Here is a 19,275-nt window from a genome sequence, read left to right as displayed (position 1 = left end):
GTGTCTTTATTATGTAGTTCTGACTGTCTTGGAACTTACTATGTAGACCAGGCCAGTTGTAACTGACAGAGCTCCACCTGCCTCTGTCTCTGAGTGCTCAGATTAAAGGCATGTGCCTCCACTGCCAGGCAATTTTCTTTCTTCTTTCTTTTCTTTTTTTCTTTATTTCAGGAAAATCTTCAATAATAAAAATTATTGAAGGAAAAAGATCTGGATTTTGTATTTTTCGTGAATGGTATATCTAGGCTCATTTTAGCTACTGAATTAATTAGGATCTTGCCTGAAGAATTAATCTGTGGCTAGAGAGATGACTCAGGGAGTAGAGGCATTTGTGGCCAAACTTGACAACCTTAATTCAGTTCCTAGGACACCCATGGTGAAAGGAAAGAACCTATTCTTCTAAGTTGTCGTCTGAGTTCTACAGTTAGGAATTCCCACCAGCTCCCACCAACCCCCAATAAATAAATAATGTCTTGAAGGTGTGTGTGTTTTAAAGAAAAGAAATACTGCTCTTGCCTGTTGTTGCACGCCTTTAATCCCAACACTTAGGAGGCAGAGACAGGCAGATCTGTGTATTCAAAGCCAGCCTGGTCTACAAAGTGAGTTCCAGGACTACACAGAGAAATTTGAAGGAATATTTCAAACTGAAGAGAAAAACAAATTCATCCATCAGTCTCCTGATGTGTTGATAGATTCTTATACCAAACCATTATATTGATTAAGGATTTGTTTTCAATGATAGCTACAAGTCTAACATTAACCACCTTTATCTGCTGAAAAGAGTAGAAGAAAAATCCAGAATCCTGAAAGAGCTATTTAGAAGCATTTTAAGTCACGATTTTCACAAAGTTATTGTAAACATTGTGTTATAGAAATGATATGAACTGTTTTTATTAATGTCTTTAATAGGAAACTAGGAAAGAATATCCATGTCTAAGAGATAATCTCCAAAATCATTTGTAACGTAAAATCACATTAAAATCCATATTCATTTCGGCTTTGCTCACCAGGATTCATGTTCTCACAAGCTATGAAGAAGTGGGTGCAAGGAAATACTGATGAGGTGAGTCTTACAGAAGCAGGGAGCCTAGCCTTGTCTGAGGAAGGCTGCACGTTCTCTTCCTGCGGTTCCTTGTTACACAGATGACACGTCAGTGCCCTCTTATTCTGGTTGTAACAAGGAAGGCTCCACTTAGCATTTAATAATTGCCTAGTGGTAACAGTAAAAGTATCTTCAGAGACTGTGACCACTGACACCGCCACCAGGTCACTAATGTAAAGACAAAAGTGGAGGTGTTTTCTTCGGCAGTTTCAGTTGTGGTTTTTGCAGGAATCGTGTGGAATAGTTAAGTACATTGAGAGATTAGAGTGGACAAAGAAAAGTGTTCTATTTTGACCTCAAACATAGAAAGTAATCACGATGTTGGCTACTCAGTAATTGACTCTGTAAGACCGTGAGGGACATGTTAATATATTACAGCCAGCGGTGCCCAGATTCTTTGATATATAGGGAAGGTGCTTTACCCAAATGATAAGCATGTTTGGAAGACTGATTATATGTATCTTGATTCTCCTAATGAAGGGTCTTTATCAACAATGTGAATAACTTCTTTCAGGCTCAAGAGGAACTAGCTTGGAAGATTGCCAAAATGATAGTGAGTGATGTTATGCAGCAGGCACACTGTGATCAACCATTGGAGAAATCTACGAAGGTAAGGGTGACTTGCATTCTGACTTAGCCTTTCATTGCTGGGGTTTGTTGTTGTTATTGTTTGTTTGTTTGAGACAGGGTCTTAATGTAGCCCAGGCTAGGCTCAAAGTCTTCTGACTGATGTCCACCTAGAACTTCTGATCTTCCCACTTCTGCATACCAACTGCTAGAATTATAGGCTGTGCCATCAAAACTGGTTTGTATGGTGCTGGGAGCAACCCTTGGGCTTTGCGAATATTACAGAAGCACTCTACCAAATGAACTGTTTCTCTGCCCCTGGCCTGGCTTTTGTAAAGTAAATAAATAAACACACACAGGCACATATTATCATTGTTTAATGATAATTTTAAAAAAGAGGAGCTGGAATTAGGACTCTGTGGTTAAGAGTGCATACTGCTCTTGCTTGGGTGGGTCCTGAATTTGGTTCCCCAAATCCACAACCACCTGTGACACCAAGTATGATGCCTGCGGATCTCCTCAGATACCTGCACTCATAACACATATGCATATATACATAAATATGATATTAGGATACTTCTGTATCTGCCTCTGAAGCATTAGCTGCTATAGGAATTACCTTTCATCATAAGGAACTGCAAGACTGATGAACTAAACAAAATATATTTCCAGATAGTGGACAGTATGTGATCTTCAAAAGCAGTAGAATTGAAGTGATTCCCTAGCCCACTGTTGGCAGTTGGCTTCTCAAGTAGAGAAGGCAAGTCTGAACAGAGCCAGGAGATTGGATGAACTTAAAAATGAAAAGGAACATTTAGAGAGGAAAAGCTTGATGTGGTTATTTATAGCAGTTATGAAACAAGGCATCAGAAAAGAAGATGCTGTCCAGAAAAAAAGAGCTATGGAGATACTTGGGAGGGCCCTCAAGTCATTGACCAGATACCAGTCTTCATGGATGTACATGAAAATGCTTATCTCGGGGCTAGAGAGATGGTTCAGAGGTTAAAGAGCACTGACTGGTCTTCCAGAGGTCCTGAGTTCCATTCCCAGCCACCACATGGTGGCTCACAACCATCTGTAATGAGATCTGGTGCCCTCTTCTGGCATGCAGGCATACATGGAGGCAGAATGTTGTATACACAATAAATAAATAAATCAAAAAAAACAAAAACAAAAACGCTTATCTCTAGGGAACAAACCCCCAAAAGTTAGATGTTGACTGATATTCAAAAGATGGGGCTAGGAATAGTTGGTGTTTCTTCTGGCCACAGTAATAAACAAAGAATACTGAGCATTGGGAGTTATGTCTTACTGTTGGAGTTAAGTGAAGCCTAATATATGTCAACAAAGTTTAAAAGCAGTTTGGAAGGATCAGATGACATACAATTGTATGCCCAAACAAAAGTTGCCAGGCAATGGTGGTGCATACCTTTAATCCCAGCACTCAGGAGGCAGAGGCAGGTGAATCCCTGTGAGTTCGAGGCCAGCCTGGTCTACAAGAGCTAGTTCCAGGACAGGTAGGACTGTTACACAGGGAAACCCTGTCTGGAAAAACAAACAAACAAAAAAAACAAAAGTTAACCCTCTTTAAAGGAACATAGCATAAAGGTAGAAAGAGAGAATTGACTGACAAAATTGTCCTGACCATCACAGCCCATTGTAGCTTGTGCACCCACCCATACACATCATGCCTGCACACACACACACAAAATAATATTGAATAATAATATTGAAAATAATGATCATAATGATCATGGGAAGCCTTCTCTGAAGAGTGGGTTTGGGGTTGGATGAGAGGGAAGGTGGAAGGAATGGGAGGAGGGGAGGAAGTGGAAACTGGATTTGGCATGTAAAATGAGAAAAGATAGGGTTTTTTAAAATTAATTAATTAATTAAAAAAATAAGCAAAATGTAAAAAGAAAATAATAATGAACAAAATTTAAGAGGAATGTTAAGGCAAACAGTATAGTAGGGAGAAATAGAAGAAGGATTTAAAAACCAAAGTTCCTGAAATAAATATTAGAGGTGGAAAATGACATTGAATGAAGTCAGTTGCCATTTAGGAACCACAAGAAAACATTGACTCCTACATGAAGAAAAACAGAAAAAAACTGGAAATATTTTTTTAAAAAATGAGTGAAGTGCTATTAAACAATGTGTGCCAGCTAACAAACATTTGAGGCACAAGTTGGAATACAGGAAAAAAACATAACTAATGATTAAAATTTTTCAAAATTTGATGAAAACTAAATCTGTGTATACAGATTTAGCAAAAATTCTAATTGGTCTTAATAATAAAAACCCAGTCAGATATTAGGGGGTGAAAGCTGAGAGATCAGAGAAGAGAGCAGCCAGCCACTGGACTTGGTGAGTTCTTACCTCTACCAATGCTCACATCAAAGAGACGATCCTACCACTACGAATCCTCAGACTGCTGCTGTCTCTACAAAGCCTCAGACTGTATCTGAACCCCTGTCTCCTCCCGCCTTATATTCCTCTCTCTGCCCAGCCATAGCATTCCTGTTTCCACCTCCCTAGTGCTGAGATTAAAGGCGTGGGATCCCAAGTGCTGGGATAAAGGTGTGTGCCACCACTGCCTGGCCTCTCTGGCTCTAGTGGCTTAGAATAGCTGCAGATGTTTTTTGGCTTTTGGTTTTTCTCTCTCTCTCTCTCTCTCTCTCTCTCTCTCTCTCTCTCTCTCTCTCTCTCTCTTTCCGAGACAGGGTTTCTTTGTGGCTTTGGAGCCTGTCCTGGAACTAGCTCTTGTAGACCAGGCTGGCCTCGAACTCACAGAGATCCGCCTGCCTCTGCCTCCCGAGTGCACCACCACCGCCTGGCTATGCTGAAGATGTTATTACATACAGGTAAGAACAGCAATCATTTCGTCAAATGTTAAGCAGTCCAGAAGATGTCTAAGTAGAAGTCAAACAATGAAGGTGGCTTTTGGTGAGGAAGTTAAATAAGGGGATTTCTTTTTTTTTTTCTTCTTCAAGCCAAATAAAACCTGAGCGCGTTCATTTCCTCTGACCAAATAATTAAAATCAATTTAAGAAGATTTTTTCAAGCCAGGTGTGGTGGTAGAACTTAGCTCTCAGGAGCTGTGAAGGATCATAAATTTAAAACCAGCCTGTACTATATAGGGAGTTCAAAGAATGCCTAGCCGCATAATACTCTAAAAGATAAAATAAGACAGACAACCCAACTAGACTTTTTTTTTTTTAATTAAAAAAACATTGTCACTTTTTGGATGATTTTTTTTTCTTAAAATTTTAAAATTTATTTTGTGTGTGTTTGTGTGTTCACATGTTCATTGGTTTGCATGTAGAGGTCATAGTTTGACATCAGGCGTCTTCCCCAATTATTCTCCACCTTATCTTTTGAGACAGGCTGTCTCATTGACCCTGGATTCTTCCGCACTAGCTGTTCTGCAAGCCCCAGGGATCCTCCTGCCTCTGCCTTTCCTTCGCATGCCACTGTGCAAGGCTTCCCTGGGTGCTGGGGTCTGAACCTTGGTCCTCGTGCTTGTCCAAGCACTTTACCCCGAGCCATCTCCCCAGCCCCACCATATACAGTTTTTATATGCACAGGAATCATCTGCCAGGATATATCATATCCTCAGTCATAAAACAGATTTCAGCCGGGCGGTGGTGGCGCACGCCTTTAATCCCAGCACACGGGAGGCAGAGGCAGGCGGATCTCTGTGAGTTCGAGACCAGCCTGGTCTACAAGAGCTAGTTCCAGGACAGGCTCCAGAACCACAGAGAAACCCTGTCTCGAAAAACCAAAAAAAAAAAAAAAAAAAAAAAAAAGATTTCATTATTGTAAATGAGTGAAACCTACAGTCTGTTTTCTGACATAAATATATGTATTTATTAAAGAGCCCCCCATCCAAGTACTTGATCTAGGTCCAGCATTGACCTTGCCCTGCCTGTTGTTAGCTGTCCTTTTGTCGACACTGGTTCATACTCTCTTGTAGAGTACAGCCTCTTTTCTGTGTAAGTGTACCAGGCTTTTTTTTTTAGGCTACCAGCCAGCTCCCAAATCATGACACACTATTAGTTTGAATGCTCTGCCTAGCTCAGGCTTGTTTCTGGCTGGCTCTTTTAACTTAAATTAACCTGTTTCTCTTTATCTACCTTTTGTCTTGGGGCTTTTTACTTTTTTTTTTTTTTTTCTGTATATCTTATTTTGACTGCTTCTTGTGTCTGGCAAAGATGCCTGGCTTCATGCCCTGGGCACCTCCCTCATTCTCTCCTCCTCCTTCCCTCCTCCTGAGCCTGGGTCTCTCCTCCTATTCTCTCTGCCCACTGCCCACCTGTCCTTTCTCTGCCTAGCTGTTGGCCATTCAGCTCTTTATTAGACTAGTCAGGTGCCTTAGCCAGGTAAGGTAAAATATGCAACATATCTTTACATAATTAAACAAATGCAGCATAAACAAAAGTAACACACCTTTACAGTTAAATATTCTATAGCATAAACAAATTAATACATCTTTGCCCAGTTAAAATAATATTCCACAACTATAAAGATGATAATTTTTGTCAAACATTAAACAGTCAAGTGCCTTATCTACCAAGTACACAGGGGGACACATTTAGGCCAAAGAGAATTAAAAGAATTACTGGGGCACTCAAAATTTTCAACATAAATCAATTGGTGGAGGACTATGTGAGTCAATGCCTCCCTTGCCAGGCTACTAACCCAAAAAGGAAAAAGCCCTCTCAAAGCAAAAAGGAAAGTAAAGGTAAAGTTGTATAAAGAAGTACAAGATTGTTATTTTGTGATTCTCCATCATTACGTTGATGATCAGATATTGGAAAATAAGGAAATGTTTAGAAATCATTTTGGAACTAGATGTTTAAAAAATTCAGGATCTTTATTTGAGCATTGTGTGTTCATATTTTATTCCCATGTAATTTTCATCTTTATGATAAATGGGGGGTATGATAAATGGGGGGGGGGGAGAAAAGAAGAGAGGAGAGAGAGAGGAGAGAGAAGGGAGAAAGAGAGGACTGAGCTTAGTAGGTCCGTTCAGGGCCTCCTGAATGCTGAGCCCTTCCATCCAGCCTTTGAATGCATTTTTAGGTGGAATGTGCAACCTTTTGCAAGAGAGCTTTCTTCCTTCAGTGATAGATCAGAGATGCTGGACAAGAAAAACTCAGATCCCCTTCTGATTCTCATTCTGTGGCCACGAGTGTGAGCAGCGAGGAGCCCGCACAGATCACTTGGGCTGTTTAGCCTGCTCTGCCACCTCTCTGGTTTGAATCTTCAGTGTCCATTTGTCCCTGGAGTGTACTTGAGCACTATCTCCTGTCGCTACTGACTTGTGAAATGTGTGTTCCATCTTGAAAATGGCAGTGTGTGTTCTACCCAGTGCTGTGTAAAGGAGAGAATGACCCTCATACGTTAGTCTATCTTGGGAACCTAGCAGATCAAAGAAAGTTCTTTCGTTTCTTGTAAGTCTCATGGATTAAGTTATGTAGGGTTTTTGTCAGCTAGAGGCAATGTTTTAGTCAGTACCTGCATATTTGTCTTTACCCTCTCAAATGAGTGCACTAGGGTTAAGTCCCACAAGTAGAATTACCTTGTCAAAAAAATGAGAATATTGAGCTGGAGAGATGGCTGAGTATTTAAGAGCACTAACTGCTCTTTCAGAGAACCTGGGTTCAGTTCAAAATTGTCTGTAACTCCAGTTCCAGGGGATCCAACACCTTCACACAGACATACATGTAGGCAAAATAAAACACCAGTGCACATAGGCTGGGCTGTGGTGGCGCACGCCTTTAATCCCAGCACTCGGGAGGCAGAGGCAGGATCTTTGCAAGTTCGAGGCCAGCCTGGTCTACAAGAGCTAGTTCCAGGACAGGCTCCAAAGCTACAGAGAAACCCTGTCTCAAAAAACAACAACAAAAAAAAACCCACCAGTGCACATAAATGAATTTTTCTTTCTTTTTTTCTTTGGTTTGGTTTTGGTTTTTGATGATAGGGTTTCTCTGTAAACCCTAGCTGAAATAAGTAAATTAAAAAAAAAATATTGACAAACTGTAGAGATGGCTCAATTGATGAAGTGTTTGATCCCTAGAACCCACATTAAAAAGCCAGGTGCCGTAGCGTTTCTGTATGATCCTGGTGCTCACAAATGGATTCGTAGAGTTCACTGCCTATCCTGCGTAGTCTAATGGCTGAGCTCCAGCCAGTTAGAATGCCTGTCCTTGAACAATGGCACCCAGTTTCCCAAGTGCATATCCATACACATGAGCTCACACAGAGAACAGTGAAGAGTTTCATTTTGATAACCATTGCCCAAACAGAAAAATAAGAGCAAGTTCTTAGCTTCTTTAAGCTCCTGTTAACTTAGGGATAGCTGAGGATAGTCAATCCTTTGCCTCACAAACAAGTGCTCGGCTGTGCCCTAAGGCATACCTAGGGAGCACTTCTTTATCTGTGTTGATAATGCGCTATTCCCTACAGGAATGTACCTTACCTTCTTCTTTTTGTTTTTCTTTTTTCCCCAGCTGTGACTCAAAACCAGAGATAAGAAAATATGATTTTGAAAGAACTTTTCCCTTTGGTTGGATTCCTCAACACAGCCAATGAAAACGGAGCACTGCAATTCTTTCCACTGCTAGATCACTGTTGTGTCCAAGAAAGAATGCGAGACAGTCCAAGATCTGTTGTTAAATGTAGACATAGATGCCCATGATGGTAGCAGTGAGTCACAAGATGCAAAGTGGTATCGGTGACATTACTAGACAATTAGTTTGCCAGTAGCTGTAACCCACTATGAGAGAGTTACCCACTGGAATAGCCTGGGACCACATCCTGTGTGAGGCAGAAAGTGTGAGTTGGCGTGTGGGCCACATGCTTGCAGCAGCCTCCATCCTTAGCAGTGTCAGAAAGCACGAGAAAAGGTGCTTGTTTTTGTCCTCCTGAAATTCACAGGTGAGTCAGTTCAACCGGAGCCTGCAGCTCCAAGTGGCGATGTGGGCCAGCAGCTTGTGGAGCAGGTGACGATCCCTTGTGTAGTCTTCCTTCACAGAGGCATTAATTTAGAAAGAGCAACAAGTCATGGGTCAGGCCTTGTGATGTCATCCTTCTCTTTGGTGACAGACACAATTTTCACATTTCATTCACTCCTGTGATGTTATATCCTTAAAGCTAGTCTCTCCTCTGCTAGCAAAAGGGCAAATTTAGTTTACTTTGAACATCAAGACCCATTCCTCCATAGGAATGCCATGCTCCCGATACTTCATTCCCTCTTCGGAATACACGTGGGAAAAAATAACTATGACTCCAGTTTTTCCCATGTGGTACTTGGAACACATTCTCAGATTTGATTTTATTTTTTTAATAAGGCGGGGAAAGAAGCACTCGCTTTTGAGTGTCTCCACAATTCTTCACTGTGAGTGGCAAATATGCAGTTGCCTTTCCCTTTCTGTCTTCAGACAGTCGGAAGGAAACTCACTCGCTGCCCTTCTGCTTAGTTGGCTTTGCACCTGTAGCACGGTCGTTGGTGGGGCCACCCAGTTGGCAAGCACACTCCCCTGGCCATATGGTGCCAGTGCTTCCTGTATGTGACAGTTTAAAGAGAAAGGAAGTTTTCTTAGGTGTTACTGCTTTTGCTCAAAGTTTGCAAAAGAATATATTTATGTGTGTGTATATATATATATAATTATTAATCACCTCTGTCCTTGGGAAAGTCTTGAATGAATAGAGAATTTATTTCATTGCAATATTGATTGTATAGAGGCACACTGTTTATCAACAGAAGAAACAAAAAGGCTGTGTATAAGTTTTTGGTACTGTGTACCACCTCTGTTATTCTGAAGTATTCATGTACCTAAACTATATTCTATTTAATTGTGTTTGATTTTAAATATATATATATATATGAATTATATTTAAAATGGTGTCAACTTCCTGCTTTTAGGGCATTTATGGCTCTTCTTTTGAAATATATTGACCCTTCCTAATATTTCCATTCACTTTATAAAACCCCAGAATATGATCCACTACTGGACATAGTCTTGTCTTTGTATGTAGACATAGATGAGAGGTGTTTTTTTTTTTTCAATATATGTGCTATGGTGGCTCATTTTGTTCTTTTAGCCAAATATTTCTGTCCATTTCACATTGCTTCAAACTTAAGTGAAAAGCAATATAAAGATCATAGAGTAAAATGTGATTCTGGGTGACTCCTCCCGCCTCTGCATGTATTAAACATTTCTGTAATACTCTAGGCTATTTTAACTAGTGCTTTTTGTTAAAATACTTTCTAGTGATCTCTTTGTCTGCATTTTGTGTATTCGAGCTAGAGATGTCAGTATTTATAAGCTATGTCTAAGGGGAAATGAGCAAAATTGAGATTGATTTTGTTTTCTGCTCTGCCTGCTGTGAGGTATAGAAGCAGAGTGACCCAAAGCGATTACACCAACTGTATGTTAGGTCCTTGACCTCATTTTAAAATTAGCATAAAATTGACCTAACATTGAGCACCCACCGTGTTCTATGCAGTGTCTATCCACAAAAAGATGCCCTGGCAGGGATTTTAGGTCTAAAGCATTTGAACTTCGCTCTTACCATGCCATTGATGTCAGCAGGTTGTTAAAGTCACCTTACCAATGCGAGCGTGACAACATTGTGATTTGGCTTGTCTTCATCATTCCTATAGGAGATGATGAACATGAAAGCAGGTGTCAGCCATGTCCAGTGAAGAGCAGTGGAGCAGGAAACAGCCTTTTCTGCTTGAGTTCCAGTACCCAGTAAGGCTTTTTGAGATGTAAACTGTTTACACTACTAGAACTTTTGACTAGTTCCACAGATACTTTATGAGAAGGAGGACTCTGAACTGTAGAGAATCACAGACTTCATCGCTGTTGTTTTTTGTTTTCTGAGACAAGGTTTCACTGTGTAGTCCAGGCTTTAGCCTCCCCAAATCTGGGGATTACAGGTACAGCCTCCATACCAGGCTTCTTTGCTGGTTTATTTCAGTGTCAACAACTGAGCCCCTGATGTAGCAGCCGATATCTCTAAAGGCCCTGTGGAGACTCTGCCTGGCTCAGCACCCTCAGTGGCTTTCTATCCTCACCCTCGTCACTCTTCTCCTCATTGGCTGTTTAAGCCAGGGATGACCTGACTGGAATGCCCAAAGATGGTTCTGTATTTTATGGCTTTTGATGGAGACACCTGGGAAGATGGCCTGGGTGATGACTTAGATGGCTACTTCCCAAGGCAGGAGTTGGCTCTGGTGAACAAGCCTGAGAGCCAGGAGGCCTTGGTAAACCTGGAGGTGCCCTGGTTTCTTCATCCAGTCCTGTATCCTTGCCTTGGTCTTCATTCATCCTTGGGCTATACTTAAAATGCATCTGGATTTTTTTTTTAATGTTTATCGAAGTGACTTGTTACTACATGCAACAGAAAGGATTTTGACTAAAGGACTACCATAGTGTTCTAAATTATAATAACATGTGTTCAGCACACTGCTAATTACTATGACATTTTAGAGCAGAATTTTTCTGTAGTAAGCCTTCCTTGCTCATCTTGTGTATACTGTTGAAATGGAATCCTAACCTGGAACTGAGGCACTTGATCTTTTTAGTAAGATGTTACTCGGGCCTTAGAAAGGCTCCTGACCTATTGCAGGATGGCCACCATCGGAGCTCATGCATCCTAGGCCAGGGCCTCTTCATGTTTCCCCATTCTCTGCCTAAGAATAAGCTTGATTCCCCACTCTTAGCTGTAACCAAGCCAGAAATAGAAGGCATTTCAACTAGTGTGTGCCCAGTACACACTTGAAAGTAGGAGAAACAGCAGCTCATGAGACCTGTAGGTGTTGAGCACATCTGTATACCAGGCTACCCCTTTGGCCTGTGGTTGGAGCCATAAAGCAGTAAGTAAACGACTTGAAGTAAGCGGCCCAAACTTGAAGGGGTCACATTAATAGCTGTGCTGCCCTTTGAGTCCTTTCCAGGTGGGCACTGAGGGACTGCCTCTTTGCTTGGGTAGGGGTGGGAGTTGCTTTGAGTAGGAGGAATAGTGCTGTGCCCTGGACAGGCGGGAAAGGCCGCAGAGGGTGTTTACGGTGCTGGTGTCTGTTTAGGGAAGGCCTCCCTGGGAACACAGGAAGCTCAGTATTCATGACTTGGCAACTTGTGCATGTAACCTTGGTTCACTACACGGTGACCTGCTCTGACACACTAAGGATGCTGTAGAACTTAAACAGGGTGCATAGTGATTGACACCTGAGGAACCAGAGACTGGGGTAAGAGAGCGCAAAGAAATCTCTGGGCTAAAGAGCTGTTTCCCAAGGATGAATGAGAGATGAGGATTTAGCCTTGTTTCTGCTTTCAGGGTTTTTTTTAATATTTATTTATTTATTTATTTATTTATTTATTTATTTATTTATTATGTATACAGTGTTCTGTCTGTGTATATGCCTGCAGGCCAGAAGAGGGCACCAGACCTCATTCCAGATAGAACCACCATGTGGTTGCTGGGAATCGAACTCAGGACCTTTGGAAGAGCAGGCAATGCTCTTAACCACTGAGCCATCTCTCCAGCCCCTGGTTTCAGGTTTTGAAGGCCAACTTTTTTTGGGGGGGGGGGTTGGTTTTTCGAGACAGGGTTTCTCTGTAGCTTTGGAGCCTGTCCTGGAACTAGCTCTGTAGACCAGGCTGGCCTCGAACTCACAGAGATCCGCCTGCCTCTGCATCCCAAGTGCTGGGATTAAAGGCGTGCACCACCACCGCCCGGTTTCGAAGGCCACTAAACGTGCCTTCAGGCTGGTCCCTAACCCAAACCCACCTCTGCCTAAATCTTAGTAGGAACCCCACCCCCGGTCGTGAAAGAGGCACTGACCACCCTGTGTGTTGGCAGCTATAATCCCAGAACACAGGAGGCTAAGATGGAAGAATCACAAGTTTGAGGCCAGCTTTAATGAAATTCAGTCTCAAAAGTGAAAGCAGGTGCTGGAGGTACTGCCCAGCAGTTAACTGCTCTTGTTATGTCCAGTGGCTCACAGCCACCAGCTCCAGGGGGTCCCTCACGTCCAGCCTTTATGTGCGCCTTCATTCACACACACATATCCACATACAGGCATACATATGTCCACATAATGTAAGTGAAAAGAGTTTGTAACTGAAAGAAATGCCTGGCTGCGACCTGGTCCTGCCCATTATAGCTCTAAATGGTAGCCACCAAAGCTCAACTGGCATACCCAGATTTTTGTTTTGTTTTGTTTTGTCAAAGAGCAGCTTTTGTTCCTCCTAATTAGCAACTAGTTTGGTGAGTGCTTATCTGTAGATACTGTTTTTAGTTCAGTGAGAGAGGAGAAAATAGAATGAACTTCCAGAACCCTTAGAGCTCAGATTCTACTAAGAAGGAACCAGAAGTTGAAAGTTGCATCTAAAACATGCTGGGCTAGGGTGTTTTTCCCCCCCAGTGGTAAAATGCATATTTAGCATATATGGGACTCCAGGTTTCATCCTTAGCACTAATAAATAAAATATGTACTAGTATTTTTGACTTGGGTACCTAGAGCCCTATTGGGAGTCACCACTCTCCCATACCTTTCCAGTGTCACCATTCCACAAGGACCAGCACCAGACCATTCCATTCCATTTACTTGCTGAAGGACTCTATGTTTGGGCACCTGGTCACATGTTGAACAGGGTATAAACAACTTTATGTCTGACCAGCAAGGCCATTTCTGTACAGGATGACGAATACAGTGTAGGATTGGCCTTGACCTCAAGGATCCTTGGAGAACTTTGGGACACACCAACTCTTAGAATCTAGAAACATGAAGACTAAGTTTATCACACACACACACACACACACACACGATATAAAATCATGGCCTTGGAAAAACCTAGCTGGGAATCAAACTACTCCATGAAATGGTGGGCTTTGTGAATCTTCTTTATTCCTAATAATAGCCAGCATAATTGACCACTTAGATGTGCTAAGCACTGTCTCAGCTCTTTGACAATCTTATAAGGTAAGTACTGTTTTCTTTCTTACATTATAAATGAGACTACAGCTGGAAGGGTAGAGTAATCTCCAGGATTGCACAGCCAGGGGCAAACCAGTTAGCCCCCTTTCTACTGCTGTGATGGGTGCTGGCACTCATCACTGACTAGTATAGTAGATGTCAAAGGTTTAAGAAAAACTTAAGCTGGGTGTGGCAGTACACATCTATAATCCTAGCTTTTAGGAGATAGAAACAGGAAGATCTAGGTCATCCTCAGCTGTATAGCATGGACAGCCTGAGCTGTGCAGTTCCTGTCTTAAGAAAAGGAAGGAAAAGGATTCCAACCTTACAGCACTAGGTTTTTGTTTGTTTGTTTTTGATTGTTTTGAGGTGGTCTCGAGCACATCAGGCTGGCTTCCTATTTCCTGTGTGGAAGCGGATGACTTGGAACTCTGTAATCTCCTACCTCCCGGGACAGCACTACAGGCATGTAAAAACACTAGTTTATGGGGTGCTGATAATCAAACTCAGGACTTAGGACATGTTAGGCAAGGATTCTCCCATCAGAGCTGTGTGCCCAGCCTGAAAAGCACTGTTCTGAGCTTTCATGTGCACTTGAATCCCCAGGAAGACTTGTTAGCTCTCAGGCTGCCTCTTCTGACGAACCTCTAAGAGTTCTGACTTAGCAGGACTGGGTGAGACTGTAGAATTTTCATTCTCATCAGATCTCGGCTGCTGCTACTGTTGCTGCTAGGAATAGTTTTGAGAATCACTACCCAAAAAGTTTCCCTGATGCCGGGGAAATGATTATTTTCATTCTGTGTTTCTAGAAGTGCCACGCTATGCAGAAATGTAATTTAATTCCTGCTTTTGACTCCCTGAGAATGGTACCTATCATCTTTCACTAACGTCCAGATGTTTATCAGATCCGAGAACATCCAAACATCACTCCTCAGTCTTTATGTCCTGTTTGTCTCTCAGCTCCTTGATTCTGGCTGCCTTCTAAGGTCCTGCCCATGCTTCCTGGCCTGTTCTCCTTTGCTGGCCGTCTTTCCATAGACAGCCGGTGTCTCGTTCTCCAGTTCTTTATCCTTAGGGCTATTCTATTCCCAGCAGTTCCCTGGGCAGAAATCCTGCAGTCTAGAAAACAAGTATTGTCAATTCAGTGCCAAGTGTTTTGAAAGAGGGAGGAGCCTGTTGGGGTAGGTTAGGTGTATTTCTCCATCTCTTCCCTTAGTCATTCTCTAGAATTTGCCCATTCTGCACCTTGCTCTTTTATTTGATGCCATTTTTCTCACAGTCCTGATTCTCTCAGACAATTCTCAAGCCCGCTTACCGGACCAGGGCTCAGTTTCAGCATGCTCCATGAACATTGCTCCTGGCTAGTGAGATATCCACATTCAGGTCCTTGCTGCTTGGAGGCTGACCTCGTTGCTATCTGGCCAGCTCCAAGCTCCTGGGGAACAGCAGGAATGTCTCTCTTGCCCCTTCCCCAGAAAGTTTTTGGTACACTATTCCCAGCTTTTTCACAGCTTTATGTACATCTCAAGAAACATCACAGTCTATGGCTGCCCGACGATCTGGTCCCCACCTCCACCACGCCCCTGTAACTAAGCTTGCCGGTTCCTGAAACTTCCGCCTCTGCTGACTCCACATGTTTTTAACCCGCACTAGCCTCAGAAAGGCAAGATTTGTATAGTTTGGGGTTTCTCCTACAGGAATGAATCGAGAGGGGTATTGTGTTTTTGTTTTTCTTTTTCATATTGTTTTTATTTTGTTTTGTTTGTGAAGGCAGGGTAGAGTCCAGGGAAACATCCCCTCCATACTACATTTGCAAACCATCCTTTCAAAGAGCTATTTCAAAAGCAATAAGCAAGTGGTTCTGTGGTGAGGATGACAAACACGCCCTCAGGGTAGGTCAAGGGTGAGGAGGAGAGTTCTACTGGTCCAGACTCCATGGAAGAATGTCAGGCATGTGTCTTTAAAGTGCTGTATCTGAAAACAACTTAGATACAAGCCAAGGAGATCTACTTCAAGAAACTAGCTGCAGATATGAAGACATTGGTGCATAAGATGCTTATGGAGAATTTGAAGAGAATTGTTATTTAATTTGAGAATGGGGGGAAAGCAATATTTTGTATTATTGTATTATATATATTGTTATTTTAAAATAAGCATGTATAATTAAATAAATTAGATATTATAAATAGACACCTGACTATTTGATTGCTATTCCTAAAAGTTTAAGCACTCAAATTGATACATTTAATTTTTTTATAGATTTATTTATTTATTATGTATACAACATTTCTTCCATGTATCCCTGCCCGCCAGAAGAGGGCACCAGATCTCATTATAGATGACTGTGAGCCACCATGTGGTTGCTGGGAATTGAACTCAGGACCTCTGGAAGAGCAGTCAGTGCTCTTAACCTATAAGCCATCTCTCCAGCCCAATACATTTAATTTTTAAAAAATTCCCCAAACTTACCAAACATCTTTATTTCAAGTTGTAACATTCATTTTTCATAATACTGGGTAAGTAGGCCGGGTGTAGTGACACACACTGTTAAACCCAGCACTTGGGAGTCAGAGGCAGACCAGTTCTCTGAGTTCGAGGTCAGCCTGGTCTATTCATTGAGTTCCAGTACAGCCGGGGCCACATACTGAAACTCTGTCTGGAAACAACAACAAAATATTAGGTAAGTTAATAAAGTAATAGCTAACATGAGAAAAGATGTTTGAAACTGTGTGGAAACCAGAAGACACTTGCTAAAGAGCGGGCCTGAGTTTCTGTTTACCGGCAGCAGCACGGTTTCAGGGAGCCTTAAACTGACACCACCCAGGGAGGGCCAGTGCCTGACATCCCAAACACTAGGAAAGATTCAGTAAGATCACCATATGTACCTGAGGCCAGGACCCCTAGACAAACGTCAGCCAATCAGGGTCCTGAGCCCTGGAAATGCTCTCACCCCAACCTCTACTGTGATAAAAATCCCTACCCCAACTGGGACTGGGCATTCTCTACTTTGAACCATTGAATGAGAGTCCAAGCTTAAACTTGCATAAAGGCTCTTTGTTTTTACATATGAGTGCAGTCTCCACGGTGGTTTTGGGGGACCCCACAATCTGGGCATCCAGATTTCAGAGATAGAGATGACTGATTCTGGATTGTGCTTTCTTTTTTAAAAAACAAGCTTTAGTTGAAGCCAAATAATTCATACTCAGAGTGTGGTGTTACAGTTATAATGTATAACCTAGCTTATATTTAATGTGTATCTTATATGTATTCTGTTATTGTGATAGTATGTTTTGCTGGGCTGGTTATGGTTTCTGGTGAAGCCACTCAAATGTGTAAACAAGGAGCCGTGGAGGAAAATGTTCTTTTCTAAAAGCATTTGCCCACAAGGGTATATTTAACATATTTCTCTGTTACTGATGATCCCTCTCTCCCTCCCTCCCTTCCCCTTTCCCCCCCCCACCCCGTTTGTTTGTTTTGTGACAGGGTTTCTCTGTGTTGCCCTGGGTGTCCTGGAACTCACTCTGTAGACCAGGCTGGCCTCAAACTCAGAGATCCACCTGCCTCTGCCTCCCAAGTACTGGGATTAAAGGCATGCTCTATTATTAAAAAAAGAAAAATCAGGGCTGGAGAGATGGCTCAGAGGTTAAGAGCACTGTCTGCTCTTCCAGAGGTCCTGAGTTCAATTCCCAGCAACCACATGGTGGCTCACAACCATCTACAGTGAGATCTGGTGCCCTCTTCTGGCCTGCAAGCATACATGGAAAGAATGTTGTATACGTAATAAATAAATCTTTAAAAAAAAAATCAGTTACAAGCTCCATATTATTTTTAGAAAACAGAAATTGGGTTTCATCTTATTTTTATATATATATTTTAATTAAAAAAATTAATTAGCCTACACAGCATTAGGTTTGATTACAGGCTTTTTAAATAAAATTTTTGTTGATTCTCCTCTCCCCCTTCTCTCTTCTCCCCCCCCCAACTTAATTATTTTATTATTTTTTAGCATTTTAAGGCAAGAATCTCATTCTGGCTCCTAGGCTGGCCCTGAACTCTACAGACTTATGTGTAAGTCTTGCCTCAATCTCTCCAGCAGGCGTGACTACAGGAGGTGCATACTACCACTTTCTGACTCAGAAAAACATTTTCAATGAAAGATGTCCACGTTCCTTATTGATACTGAAGATAGACACCATCTCTAAACCTTAAACTAAATATCTTCTCTTTTTAATTCTCATAGCTGCTGTTGTGACACTGGGCAAGTGAGACCTTGGCAGGTCGGGTGAGGACAGAATATGCCCTGCAGAGAGAGCTTGAGTGGAGTTTATTGAGTTTTATTGGGAGAGTAGCCGGGAGGGTGGGTAGGGAGAGACAGGGGGGGCAGGGAAGGGGAGATGGGAGTGAGCGGAGCTTGTCTCTTAAAGGGACCTTTGCACCTGCGTACAGTCAGTACGTGTACTTGCCATATGCAGAGAGGTGCCATGTTCCCAAGGGACAGGCCAAGATATGCCTGGATACTAACAGCTACTGCCTTTGTAAAAAGTGATCGTTACACTTGAAAATGTTTCCCATGTGTGTGTTGCTCACCTGTAATCCAGCACTTAATAGGCACAGGTGAGTAAAGATTTAAGACCAGGCCGGGCAGTGGTGGTGCAAACCTTTAATCCTAGCACTCGGGAGGCAGAGGCAGGTGGATTGCTTTGAGTTCGAAGCCAGCCTGGTCTACAATAGCTAGCTCCAAAGCTACAGAGAAACCCTGTCTCAAAAAAAAAAAAAAAAAAGGGAAAAGAAAGAAAAGAGAGAAAAGGGTCTTTGTCCAAAAGAAAGAAGTGCTGGTGTTGAGCCCAGCAGGTCAGAGAACATCTTTTGTGGATTTTTAGCATCCCTCAGACCCTCCCTGGAGATCTGTGAGGTTCTGGCTTTTCATAGTACGCTATCATGGATTGTTTTGTCTCATCCCTCAAATGCATGTTTTTCAACATGTGGACAAAAGAAAAAAACACAGCACTTCTGCATGCCGCAGTATTGCCCTCTGTCCAGGGAGCGCTCTGGGTGATGACTTGGCCACTGTTTTCACGGAAGCTACATACAAGGACAACTGACAAGCCAGCTGTTCAAGCTGGGTGTTTAAAAGGTATTTTCTGGAGAACCTGCCACATCAGGGGAAACTACAGTGACATTATTGCCATCGTGAAATTTTTAGTTTTCAAGTAAAAATAATCACTTTGGAAAACTATAGTTTTTTTTTATAACTTTGAGATATTTCTGGTAAGATCTGGTTTACAAATTTGATGTTTAAATTATATTAAATTTAAATATAATAAAATTTGGAAGGTCTGCATAACCAGCATACCAGAATCTTCAAAGTGCAAAGGAGAGTGTGGAAAATATATTGGTTTGGTTCAAGGTCTCCTCAATAGATCTGGGGAGAGGCTGAAATTTGTATTAGTTAGGTTCAGGGTTCCCCAGTAGATTAGGGTAGTGTGTGGGAAGTGTACTGGGTTAGTTCAAGGTCCTGCCTTGTAACTAACGTCAGGAAATCAATGCTAGATAAACTACAGTACACTGTCAAAGAGTAGCCATGATACATGGGAGGAAGTTATGAAGGAGCAGA

At 42.1% G+C, this 19,275-nt stretch overlaps 1 protein-coding gene across 1 annotated transcript in view; it reads left to right on the top strand.

The window, feature by feature from the left end:
• Nucleotides 1–15,764, top strand: part of Akap10 (A-kinase anchoring protein 10) — a 76,518-nt gene extending 60,754 nt beyond the window's left edge. Inside the window, exons 13-15 of the mRNA XM_057774550.1 lie at nucleotides 1,011–1,063; nucleotides 1,617–1,712; nucleotides 8,185–15,764. Of these exons, the coding sequence (XP_057630533.1) occupies nucleotides 1,011–1,063; nucleotides 1,617–1,712; nucleotides 8,185–8,190 (155 nt within the window). The 3' untranslated portion in view covers nucleotides 8,191–15,764. The remainder of the gene's footprint in view (nucleotides 1–1,010; nucleotides 1,064–1,616; nucleotides 1,713–8,184) is intronic.
• Nucleotides 15,765–19,275: the final 3,511 nt, after the last annotated feature.

This window comes from Chionomys nivalis, chromosome 7, assembly GCF_950005125.1.
Source record: "Chionomys nivalis chromosome 7, mChiNiv1.1, whole genome shotgun sequence".
Taxonomy (NCBI): domain Eukaryota; kingdom Metazoa; phylum Chordata; class Mammalia; order Rodentia; family Cricetidae; genus Chionomys; species Chionomys nivalis.
The sequence above is the reverse complement of the archived record's forward strand: the minus strand, read 5'-3'. Positions and strand labels throughout refer to the sequence as shown.